General features: G+C 40.1%; 2 protein-coding genes across 2 annotated transcripts in view; both read right to left on the reverse strand.

Moving 5' to 3' along the window:
• The window catches only part of LOC129465521 (uncharacterized), a 198,263-nt gene that overhangs the window by 18,029 nt on the left and 166,840 nt on the right, over window positions 1-13,394 (reverse strand). The window lies entirely within an intron of this gene.
• On the reverse strand, window positions 2,415-2,822 carry LOC129462588 (large ribosomal subunit protein eL42-like). Its single transcript, XM_055242688.2, has one exon. It carries the CDS (start codon window positions 2,785-2,787, stop codon window positions 2,467-2,469), a length of 321 nt encoding a protein of 106 aa, XP_055098663.1. The 5' UTR covers window positions 2,788-2,822; the 3' UTR covers window positions 2,415-2,466.

Here is a 13,394-nt window from a genome sequence, read left to right on the forward strand (position 1 = left end):
TCATCGCTCTATGAGAAAAGAACGTGCTTGGGGAGGTTATCACCTGAAACCTTTCTTTATCAGCTACTGGCCAGAGTGGAAGCTGGGGGCCCAGAGGCTGGAAGGGACAGGAAATCACTTAGCAGCCAACCAAAAGCAAAGCTGATCAGGGCTTCATGAGGAGATAAGACAGAACTGACCAAGGTGGGGGCTGGGGTGGGGAGAGTTGGAGATGGGGAGGAGCCAAAGGCACATGTGAGCCACTCTCTGTACCCATGTGACCCACACACTTTCCTGGTCTCTCCAGGATCCTACAGGAACAAAGGGATGCCTGTAGGCTCTGCAACTGGATTGGAAGGACCCAAACTCTCCTGATTTGAGTTTCTGGTTCTGCTGCAGTCAGGCACACCTCCATGAAGACCTCAAATTTATGTCCTCTAAAAACTCATTGAATAGTTGCCATCATCATCACGGTCTTCATCATCATGGTGGTAGAAGCTAACGTGAGCAAGTCACTCGCATTATGCCATTTAGACCTCCCCATCGCCCTATGAAGTAAGTACCGTGTTCACCCCAGGCTCTGGTTGGAGCAGCAGTTGGCGCATAAGAGCCCCAGGAAGGGCAGTCACGGCAGCATTCTGTGCACAGCACTTGCATGGGAACAGTCCCTTGAAAGGGAAAAGAGGAAGCTCTACGGCCTTCTAGGTGCTAAGGAGTGATTAATCCACACTAGTCCATTAAGCACCTATTCCATGTCCTTGTGGAAAACACGGGGATGCTGGGTTTGTAGGCGAGGCTACACCTGGCACGCTATGTTGGGCATGTAAAGGTTTGCCAAGTCAGCTGATGGGGGTCTTGGAAGTGTGGATGGACTACCCCTTGCCCTTGAGGAGCTATCTTTGAGGATGAGGGGAGGAGATGCAGAGTGGCACAAGGTATGAGGACGAGAAGCACACAGCCTCTGCCCGGGACATCTGCCTGCCACACTCTCAGCTGCCAGCAGCATTTCTCCACCTTCCCTGGCCCAAGGAGCACCTGAGGGAGGTGGATAAAGATGCAGACATCTGAGCCCTATCCCCAGATGTGTCGCTTTGGTGTGTCTGGAGTAGGCCAGGGAATTTGCATTTTTACTAAGTTTCCCAGGCGATCCCAATGCTGGCGGCCCACAGAACTTCTGCTGAGGAACAAAGACCTAGAGGAGACAGAGATCCAAGTGGACCAGGGTGCTGTCGGCAGGGGCTGCCTAGAGGACAGGGAGGTGTTGAGTGGGCCCTGACCTTTATCACAACCGGGATCATTTACCCCACTGGGGGCCCTGCACTTCTTCAGGACTGGGTGCCTGGAAGGGGAAGCAGAGACAAGACCAAGTCACGCATCCCAGCTCGGGAACCCGTGCTTGGGAAGATGAAACAAGCCTCAGATTAGCCCCGAGGCCCCCAGAGTGCAGCTCAGGGCCTTGACTAGCCAAGAGGAGGCTGTGGGGCGCCTCACTCAGCCTTGTGTCCAGCTGCCTGGATGGAAACAGCTGAACTTCAAAGGAAGCATGGGGTTTACCCAAGGGCAGCTGCGGATGTGTGGGTGGGTGGGGCGCCAAGGGGAGCTGAGGAAAATATTGGAGGAGAGAGAGAGAGACTGAGATTCCCGGAGGAAATTAACAGCCTTGCATTTGGGCTTTATTTACGAGATGAGGTGGCTACACTTGGGATTGTCTTCCACTTTTGTGTTTTAATCAGCACTGAATAGTAAACTCACCCTGATCATCCCTTGAATATCCATGCAGAGAAATTGTTTCATGGTAATTCCGTCTGAAATCCTTTCCTGCATGCATCCTTTAAGGACCACCATTAAAACTCCCTGGGAGCCAGAAGGTGAAGAACTTGGGGCCTCCGTGTCACACCCAGCAGATGCTTTTGTGAGTTTATTTTTTTCATGAGATGCAGTGATTTTAGAGAGTTTGGCTAAAGGATGTTGAAAACTTCAAACAAACAAAAGCGAGCCACTCAGGATTTGGAAGACTGAACAGTTAAGAGCCTGAACCATGTTCTGTCTCAGGAAGACAAGGGAAGACAGACAGGGCCCCCTAGCAGTTTCACAATAGGTGAGAAGATGTTATCGAAGGAATCGCTTTCAATGGCTTAAGTTATAGGAGGGAAAACACGGGCTCAGAGCTTGAAGAAGTTAAAACAAAGCCAAACAAAAAGCAACAACAACAAAAATCAGGGATTGTGCAGAAAAAAAGAACTAGCAAAATAAGGGAACGAATTGCCAAAGAAAGTGGAATTTCCATCCCTGGAGATATTTTTAGTGGGAGGAGGAACCTCTTTATTAGAGGTTGTTCAGAGTAATGAACTCTGTCCCACCACAATGCCTGGGAATGAACTACATGACCCAGGCGAAGTTCCTTCCAGCCCAAACAACTCCACGATTATTATTATTTTTTTGAACATAAACTCAAGATTTTATTGTCTTCATAATAAGAGATGACACTTAGAACTGGATCACTTGGCCCTTTCTCTTCTTATCTCCTCCCAGTTCAAAATGCTTGCATCTTTTAATAGCCAGCATTCTCTTAGATCTGCAGTTGGGCTCAACGCACTCAAACCTTAGCACAATCTTCTTTGTAGTTTTAGCCTTTTTCCGGAAAATTGGCTTAGTTTGCCTACCATAGCCACTCTGCTTCCTGTCATAACGCCGCTTTCCCTGGGCATACAGAGAATCCTTGCCCTTCTTGTACTGTGTCACTTTATGGGGTTGGTGCTTGCCACACTTGTTACAGAAAGTCCGGCGGGTTTTAGGGACGTTAACCATGCTTGCGTGAGCGTTATCGGCACCGAAAGAAGCACAACTCCATAATTATTGACCCAGGTGGCCAAGGGTTTGTCTCAGAGGATGAAGAGTCCGTTTTCCACTGACTTGCAAAGGCTCTGTTGCCAACAGTGCTTTGTCATTGACTGGGTCATTTTCAAGTCACTCCGTTCAGCAAAATCTCCAATGCGGAAGTCCGCACAGCAACCTGCTAAGCACTTGCTGAGGACTCTGAGGCCTCAGTCCTTTCTGGCCAAATCTAATTCCCAATTGCATTGCGCAGGCTCAGGAAAGTCCTAAGGTCTGCTGAAGAATTCTGCAGAATTTCTCCCAGGAGAAATGGAAGTAGCAAATACCCTCCGTGTTTTCTCTTGCTAGAAATTTCCATCTATTCATCTCTAAAGCTGGTGGCTGGAGTCCTCCCACCCCCCAAGGATTGTAGAGCAGAGCCTACCTCCATCCTGTTTTCAGTCACATGGATGTGAAATTACTCTGCCTTTTGCCTCTTTTCTCACTCACGGGCTTGGCATGCGGATATCCTGTCCTCAAAAAATAGAAAAGACTCCCAACCCATTTTCCATTTCTACTTCTCCCTTCATCTTCTGGTCTCAGGAAGGTCATTTAAAAAGGGGTTTTGAAAACAGTTTCATTGTTTTACGTCCTCAGGCAATAAATACTTTGTAATAATAATTTAAAAAATAAAAACATGAGCCTTAATTTTCTCAGGCTTTACCAGCTTGAGGGGGTAAATGGCCCCACGCTAGTGAATAAACCACACACGCCCTTGCCCCTGCCCAACCTACGTAATACCTGGGTCCCCTCAGTGTGCAGCTCCATCTGAGGGACCTCAGAGGGTTTTTGAACGAGCTCCCACAAACAGACACAGGCAGTCCACTCTGGCTCCCCTCCCCAGGGGTCACTCTGGAAAGGAAATTCATCACTGTCCTCCACTGCTAGGACTCATAGTGACAACATGGATTTCCAGGCTAGAGCGCTTATTCTAGATGGTTCCAAAGTGGCCAACCCAGAGGCTGCAGCAGAGCTGTGATTCTCGGGCTCCTCCAAATGCTGACAACACAGGTTCAAGTCCTGCTGACACATGGTGATATGGTTTGGCTGTGTCTACACCCAAATCTCATCTTGCATTGTAACTCCCACAATTCCCACGTGTTGTGGGAGGTACCCGGTGGGAGGTGATTGAATTATGGGGGGGGGTCTTTCCTGCACTGTTCTGATAGTAAATGAGTCTCATGAGATCTGATGGTTTTAAAAATGGGGGTTTCCCTGCAGAAGCACTCTTTTTGCCTGTCGCCATCCATGTAAGATGGGACTTGTTCCTCCTTGCCTTCTGCCATGATTGTGAGGCCTCCTCACCCATGTGGAACTGTAAGTCCATTAAACTTCTGTTTCTTTATCATTTACCCAGTCTTGGGTATGTCTTTATCAGCAGTGTGAAAATGAACTAATACACATGGGGAAGACCCCTGACCCTCAGCACCCATCTGTGAGACTCAGACACCAGTCATGGGGCTTAGCCAAGGTGCTAAAACTTGGGACAGATGAAGCCCTGCCCATTGTCCTCCCCTACCAAGGATCAAGAGCAAAATTCCCTCCTGCTTTGCACTCTCAGTGACCCCATCCACCAGACAACCAGATATGAATTCAGCTGTGCTTCTTGCAGTCATTTTCCAACTCCAGAGACCGTCATACTTCTTCTTAAGTTATGCCTGTTGGCCCAATAATTATATCTGAGTCATTTTTTTTTCCTAGGGAAATATTCTGAGTACAGAAGAGCTAGAGTATACACAAAGGTGTGTACAGAAGCTCTCATGTAGAACAGTGAGAAATCAGAAATCACCAAAATGTTCAACCATTAAATAATGGTGGGATAAATTCTGGTCTATCCCTTCAAAGGAATAGTTCATGGCTGTCTGATGCCTTAGAATGATCTTTTTATATCTCTCAGTTATCTAGTTAATAAGCTTTGGTCTTGCTAACAATTCTTTATATTAAATTATCTCTGTTTAAATAGCTGGAGTGACTTCTGTCACTCAGGTAAGATTGCAAATTTCCAACTGCAAATACCCCTGAACCCTCACCATGCTACTTCTCTTACTTCACAGAAAAAGTAGACACCTTCAGCTGAGAATTACCCATTTCTCACAATCCACACATATAAGTGTACCCACATCTGTTCTGTCCTCTCACCTCCTTTTCTGTTTTACAATAATTAAAGCCATCTCTCCTCCTGTTTAAAAGGCTGTCCTACCCATGTGCTTTTGAGTCCCTCTTCCTCCTGTCCTCTGAGCAAATGCACACTATTGACTAATATCCATTTCTTCTCATATATTCAACAATTTCTCAAATGGATCCTGTCTATTGAGTTTTAAATATGTGCAAATCTCATGGAATAAAAATAATCCTTCCTGAATTCCCACCCCCCAACCAGCTACCATCCCCTCTCTCTCAACAACCAAACCTCTTTAAGAGATGTCCCTTGGGAGGCTGAGGCGGGTGGATTACCGCCAGGAGTTCAGGAGTTCGAGACCAGCCTGGCCAACATAATGAAAACCTATCTCTATTAAAAATACAAAAAATTAGCTGGGCATGGTAGCGGGTGCCTGTAATCCCAGCAACTCAGGAGGCTGAGGCAGGATAATCGCTTGAACCTGGGAGGTGGAGGTTGCAGTGAGCTGAGATCACGCCACTGCACTCCAGCCTGGGCAACAAGAGCAAAAAACTCGGTCTCAAAAAAAGAAAAAAAAAGAGATATCCCAACTCATTGTCTCCATTTTTCCCCTTTCTACTTAGTCCTCGGTCTACTGCAATCCAATTTCTGGTCCCAGCAGTCTGCTCATGCACCCACGGGCCACATGCAATGGTTATTTTGAGGGAAGTCTTCAGTGCTTCTGCCTCTCTGGCCGCCTCAGACACTGTGGCTTGTGTGACACAGGCTATCTCTAGTCAGAGACACTTCCCACAGGTAGGATTTTACATTTACACCTGGGGTTGATGGGTTGATGTTGGTCTCCTCACAAGTTGTATGTTCCAAGCAATTAGGACATGTACCTGCCTTGCCCTCTGCTTCAACTCTCAGGGCCTGTCTCTTTCTTAAGATAGGTGAGCATTTGTTGAATGAGTGAATTAATAAGTTTGAACTGGGGACCACTGCTCTTGGGATGTTACTCTCTCAATCCCTTTACACCAAGTTTGGGCCATAATCCTGGAAGATATCACTCCAAACTCCATAATCCCAAATATTGGAATCCTGAAAGATCAAAATTCCAGAAATATAATTCAGAAAAATAAACATTTCTTTAAAAGATATTCATTTACATTTTTAAAAGGGGATTTGAGAAAAATATAAAACATGACAATACTTTATACATCACTTTAAACAGTAAAATAGTCAATAATAACATATATTTTTGGAAGCATAAATACTCGAGTACTAAAGACAGTCACATGGATATAACAGTTGCGAGCAGATGAACCATATTCATAAAGGAATAGGTCAAAAGGAAAATGTAAAAACCCAATTACACCCAGCTTTGTAACTGCAGTCATCTGAAATACCTTGACAAACAACCTAAGTCTTTGACAAGATCAAAAACCACAAGGAATCACTACCGCATATGCAGCCGTCTAAAGAGCTGAGACATGGATAAATTTCATCTTTCACAAATGCAGATGTACAAAAAAAGACAACTCTTCGTTTGTTGAGGAAGTTTTAATGTTTTTGCACACATACGTAATGCTTACACACAAGGTCAGTATCATGATGATGCACTTTCATGGAGTCAAATTTGCAAAAATTGTACAAAGCAAAGTAGAACTCTAAAAATCTTTATAGAGTTTATACCTCCAGTATTGGAAATAATGCCAGGATGAAATACATTGCATAGTGAATTGTAAAATACAATGCCAACAATTTAAAATAGTGGTGGGGGGCAACAAGAAAATAACACAACCTCTTTTCCCAAAAAACTACAAAGAAAATTTGACATATGCAAAAGTGCATTACAGGGATAGGTTATGGGCAATTAATTTCGGAGGTAGTCCATAAAAGCTGGCTGACGTTCATGATCATTGACAATATTTTGAAGGCTTATATCTTGATCAATAGCTGCTTTTTCCTTTTTAGGGCATGGGTCCTCAGAAAATATGTTCCCATCCATTTTCTATGTAGCACTGCTCTTTTTGAAATTCTTCCGTGATTCGATATACACTGACATGAAACTTCCCTATTACATTTTCCCATTTTTTGTCCTATGCTTCTCTGTTGTTTTGTATGTATGTATCCACACATGTGGAATCCATTCCCCATGTTCTTGTATATAGGCCACAGATCTGGCAGAAACAATACAGGTGATGGGACAGCAACACCATTGGGAAAGTCACTTCTTATCCTACCAAACACATAATTATTTTCCAACCAGTTAGTAACTTTGTTGTCTTCTTCAGGCAAATGCAGCTTTAGTTCATTAGACAGCTCTCAGAATTTCGTCAGTTGGAAGGAATGCCAATGCAGATAAATGATGGCATGACATCCCTTTGTTGGTTGAAGCAGTCATAGAGGCCATATGGATTTAACAGAAGGGAACAGTAATTCTACTTCTGGATGTGAGGAGGGCGATAAAAGCTTCACTTCAGTGTATCATAATCAGCTACATCAGAATTATTATCTTTCAATGTTTTGAAGTATTTTTATTTTTATGTATGTATGTATGCATGTATGTATGTATGTATGTATGTATTTATTGAGAGGAAGTCTCACTCTGTCGCCCAGGCTGGAGTGCAGTGGCGCGATCTCGGCTCACTGCAACCTCTGCCTCCCGGCTTCAAGTGATTCTCCTGCCTTAGCCTCCCAAGTAGCTGGGACTACAGGCGGGCGCCACCATGCCCGGCTAATTTTTTTTGTATTTTTAGTAGAGACGGGGTTTCACCCTGTTAGCCAGGTTGGTCTCGATCTCCTGACCTCATGATCTCCCTGCCTCAGCTTTCCAAAGTGCTGGGATTATAGGTGTGAGCCACCACGCCCAGTCACTTTGAAGTATGTTTTTCCTCAGATTTTATTTCTACTTAGGGTAAATACTGCCTATAAATATAATTGTTCATTGTGCTGTACAAGTCTTCATGTTCTTACAATAACATCTATAGATTTAATAACTCAGAAGTGTTTATAGCAATCACAGCAGGCCATTGGGATGGGAAGTAAAGTAAAAAGAACAGAAGGGGTAGCAATATTTTGTGATTAATGAGTCCTAATAGCTAAAATATAATGACTCCTAGCAAGTCGTGGACACTCAAAGAACATCTGAAATGGAATATTATTATTAGTGTTTCGATCTCCTCTGTTTTCATGATTTCTTCTCTGATGCTTCCTTTTATTTTTTAAAGTCGTTAGGTTTTAATTGGTTTATTACTCAAATATCATTCTTTTGTCTTACAGCTTTATCAGCCTTTTCCTGTATTTTTAAACTTTTAATTTTGAGATAATTCTAGATTCAAATGAAATTGTAAAAAGTCATATAGATATCTTGTACCCTTCACCCAATTCCCCCCAATGAGAACAGTTTGCAAAACTATAGTACGATTTCATAAACAGGATATTGACATTGATAAAGTCAAGATACAGAACATTTTTATCACTGCAAGGGTCCCTCACGTTGCCCTTCTATAGCCACACCCATCTCCCTCACATTCCACCCCTCCTTAACCCTTGGGAACTACTCAACTGGTCTCTACTTTTATAATTTTGTCATCAAGAGTGTTACCCAAGGGAAATCATAGAGTATGTAATCTCTTGGGACTGGATTTTTTCACTAAACACAATTCTCTGGCAATTCATCTGGATTGTTGTGTTTTATGAGTTCATTTCTTTTTATTGCCAAGTAATAGTCCACGAAATGGATGAACCACAGTTTACCTGTTGAAGAATATCTGGGTCGTTTTCATCTTTTGCCTATTACAAATAAAACTGCTATAAACATTCACTGGCAGGTTTTAGTGTGAATCTACATTTTTATTTCTCTGGTGTAAATTCTCAGAAGTGTAATTGCTGAAGATGGTAGTGTGTGTTTCCTTTTATAAGCAACTGCCAAATGGTTTTTCAGAATGGTCGAATGGTTGTACCATTTAGCATTCCCATCAGCAATGTATGAGTGACCCAATTTCTCCACATCATCTCCAGCATTTGGTGTTGTAATATTTTAATTTTAGCATTTTCCATCTGTATATCCTCTTCAGTGAAGTCTGTTCATGCCTTTTGCCCATTTTCTATTTTGATTGCTAGCTTTCCCACCGTTGAGTTTTGAGAGTACTTTATATATTCAAGATATTAGTCCTTTGTCAGATATGTGGTTTGCAAATATTTTCTCCCACTCTGTAGCTTGTCTTTTATTCTTTGAACATGATCTTTTGCAGAGCAAATGTTTTTAATTGGATGAAGTATAACTTATCAAATTTTTCTTTTATGGAATGTGATTTTGGTGACAAATCTAATAACTTTACCTACCTTAAATTCTGAAGATTTTCTCAGTTTTTTCCCTAAGAAAAAACCCCTCAAAATCCATTTTGATTTTTAGTTTTACATTTTTAATTTTTGAGACAGGGTCTTGCTCTGTTGCCTAGGCTAGAGTGCAGCGGCATGATCACAGCCCACTGCAGCCTCCACCTCCTGGGCTCAAGCAATTCTCCCACATCAGCCTCCTGAGTAGCTGGGACCATAGGTGTGCAGCACCACATACAGCTAATTTTTTTAGATTTTTTTGGGGGGTAAAGGTGGTGTTTCCCTATGTTGTCCAGGCTAGTCTCAAACTTCTGGGCTCAAGAAATTCTCTTGCCTTGGCCTCCTAAAGTGTCAAGATTATAGGCATGAGCTACCATGTCTGACCTGGTTTTATCTTTTATACTTAAGTTAGTGATCCATTTTGAGTTAACTTTTGGATAAGGTGTGAGGGTTAGCTCAAGATTACTTTCCCCCTATGGTTATCCAGTTGCCGTAGTACCCTTCATTGAAAAGGCTGTCTTTCATCCATTGAATTGGCTTTTTCACCTTTGTCAAAAATCAATTGAGTATATTTGTGTGGGCCTATTTCTTGGTTCTCCATACTGTTCCATTGATTTATGCATCTATCCCTCTGCATATATGACAGTCTTGACTATGGTAGCTAGATAAACAGTCTTGATATCTAGTACATTGATTCTTCCAAATTATTTTTTCTCTTTCAGATTTGTTAGCTGTTGTAGCCTCTGTGCCTTTACATATAGATTTTAGAATAATCTTTTCTATAGCTATAAAAGTCCTGCTGAGATTTTAATATGAATTATGATAAATCTGTATATCAATTTGGGTAGAATTGGCATGTTTGTTGTGGTGAGTCTTTCAATTCATGAAACATATAACATAGAATATGTCATACCATTTATATAGACCTTTGATTTTTTTCATCAGCATTGTGTAGCTTTAAGTATACAAGTCCTGTACATATTTTATTAGATTAACAATTCAGTATTTTATTTTTTGAAATGGAAGTAAATGGCATTGTATTGTTAATTTTGCTGTTGTTCATTGCTGATATATAGAACTATAATGGATTTTTCCATATTTATCTGGTATCCTGTAAACTTGCTGAACTCCTTTATTAGTTCTAGGAGTTTTTTTTTGTAGATTCCTTGAAATTTTCTATGTAGACAATTATGTCACCTGCAAATAGGGACTGTTTTATTTTATTTTTCCCAATTTGTATGCCTTTTGTTTTTCTTTTCTTGCCTTATTCCACTGGCTAGCAATTCCAACACTATGTTGAATAAGAGCAGAGAAAGTGGACATCCTTGACTTGCATTCAGTCTTTCACCATTAAATATAATAGCTGTAAATTTTTTTTACTGATGCTATTATTAAGTTGAAGATGTCTCCTTGATTTCTATTTTTCTGAGATTTTTGTTTTTATCATTAATGGGTGTTGAATTTTGTGAAATGCTTTTTCTGCCTCAACTAATATAATCAATTGATTTTTCTGTCATAATAAATTACATTGATTGACATTCAAATAGTGAACCTGCCTTGTGTCCTTGAAATTATTTCCATTTGATCATGGTGTATAATTCTTTTTACATGTTGCTGAATTCTATTTGTCAATATTTTATTAAGGATTTTTGCATCTCTACTCATGAAGAATGTTAGTCTATAGTTTTCATTTTTTTTTGTACTGTCTTTGGTTTTGCCATATGATTAATATTAGCTCTGTAAAATAAATTGGGAAGCATTTCATTCTTTTCTATCATTTAAAAGATATTGTGTAGAATTGATGTTAATACTTAAAACATTTGGCAGAATTTTCCAGTGAAACTATCTGGGTTGGAGATTTCTCTTTTGGGAATTTTAAAATTATGAGTTCAATTTCCTTAATAGTTACAGGGCTGTTTAAATTATCTATTTCATATTGGGCAAGTTGTAGTATGTTTGTTTTTTCAAGTAATTGGTCTGTTTCATCTGAATTGTGACATTTATGTATGCAATGTTGTTGCTGTATTCCCTTACTACCCTTTAGATGTTTTCAGGTTCTGTAGAGCTATATTCCATGTTTCATTCCTGATACTGGGAATTTGTGTCTTCTCTTTCTCTTTGTCAACCTTGCTATAAGTTTGTCAGTTTTATTTATCTCTTAGAGAGTCAGCTCCTTGTCTCATTGATTTTTCTCTATTGTTTTTCTGTTTTCAATTTCATTGATTTCTATTCTTGTCATTGCTTGCTTTGGGTTTATTTTGCTCTTCTTCTAGGTCCTTGAGATGGAAGCTTAGATTATTGATTTGAGACTCTTCTTTTTTTTTGAGACGGAGTCTCACTCTGTTGCCCAGGATGGAGTGCAGTGGTTGGTACCATCTTGGCTCACTGCAACCTCCACCTCCGGGTTCAAGCAATTCTCCTGTCTCAGCCTCCCGAGTAACTGGGACTACAGTCTCACGCCACTATGCCCAGCTAATTTTTGTATTTTTAATAGAGGTGGTGTTTCACCATATTGGTCAGGCTGGTCTCAAACTCCTGACCTCAGGTGATCCATTTGCCTCAGCCTCCCAAAGTGTGATTTGAGACTCTTCTAAAGTAGGCATTTAGTACTAGAAATTTCCCTCTTGGTTCTACTTCATCTGTATCCCACAAATTTTGATACACTGTATTTTTCTGTTATTTAGTCCTATGTATTTGTTGACTTCCCATAAGATATCCATTTTGACCCATGGATGATTTGGAAATGTGTATTTTGTTTCCATGTATTTAGAGATTTTTCTTCTCATTTCTCTGTTATTGATCTCTACTGTTCAGAGAACACCTTCTGTTTGATTTCAATCTTTTAAATTTGTTTGTTTTATGGTCCAGAATGTAGTCTATTTTGGCATATGTTCCATGGGCACTTGAAAAGAATGGGAATTCTGCTAATGTTTTATGAAATGTTTTTTAAATATTTATTAGATCCTGACAGATGATGGTGTTGTTGAATTCTTCTATATCCTTGCTAATTTTCTGCCTAGTTGTTTTATAAATTATTGAGAGAGGTGTTAATGTCCAATGACAATTACGGATTTGCCTAGTTCTCCTTTCAATTCTATAAACTTTTACTTTACATATTGCAGCTCTATTGTTTGCTGCGTACGCATTTAGGATTACTATGTCTTTTTAGTAGATTGACTTTTTCATTGTTATACAATGTTGCTCTCTGTCACTGGTAATTTTCTTCACTCTGATTTTCTTTGATTAATATTTGCATAAGATATCTTTTTCCATCATTTTACTTTCAACTTATGTACTTTGTTATATTTGAAGAAAATTTCTTATGGACAAAATATACTTGGGTGATATTTTTTAATCTACTTTGCCAATGTCTAGGTCTTTTAATTGGTGTATGTACACCATTTACATTTAAAATTATTATTGGCTTATTAGGCATTACATTTGCCCTTTGTTTTATTTTATTTCTGATTCTCCCACTGTTTTTCATTTTTGTTTTCTGTTTCCTGACTTCCTGTGTTTCACTTGAACATTTTTTGGAATTCCATTTTGATTTATCTGAAGTGTTTTTAATATATCTCTTTTTATGGCTGTTTAAGTGGTTGCTCCAAATATTATATTATATACACATAACTTATCAGTCTACCTGTGTGATCTTTTTACTAGTTTAAGTGACGTGTAGAAACATTATTTCCCTTTATGTCCATTTATCCTTCCCCGTATAATAAAATTGTGTTAAATATTTCCTTTAGTATATTTGGGACCACATTAGACAGTATTACAATTTTTGCTCCAATCATCAAACATAATTTAAAAGACTCAAAAAGAGAAATGAAGTCTCCCATATTTTTGCTTTTCATAATCTTTCCTTCTTGCTGATAGTCTAAGAGTCCTTTATCATTTTCTTTCTGTTTAGAAAACTTCTGTTAGCTATTCTTTTAGGGTAGGTCTGCTGGCAACAAATTCTCTTAGTTTTTCTCCATCTGAAAATGTTTGGATTTTCCCTTCGTTCCTGAGGAATATTTTTTCTGGATATAGGATTCTATGTTGACAGTTATTTTCTTTCAGCAGGTGAACAAGGTTATGCCACTTCCTTCTGGTC

The sequence above is a fragment of the Symphalangus syndactylus genome, chromosome 2 (assembly GCF_028878055.3).
Source record: "Symphalangus syndactylus isolate Jambi chromosome 2, NHGRI_mSymSyn1-v2.1_pri, whole genome shotgun sequence".
Taxonomy (NCBI): Eukaryota; Metazoa; Chordata; class Mammalia; order Primates; family Hylobatidae; genus Symphalangus; species Symphalangus syndactylus.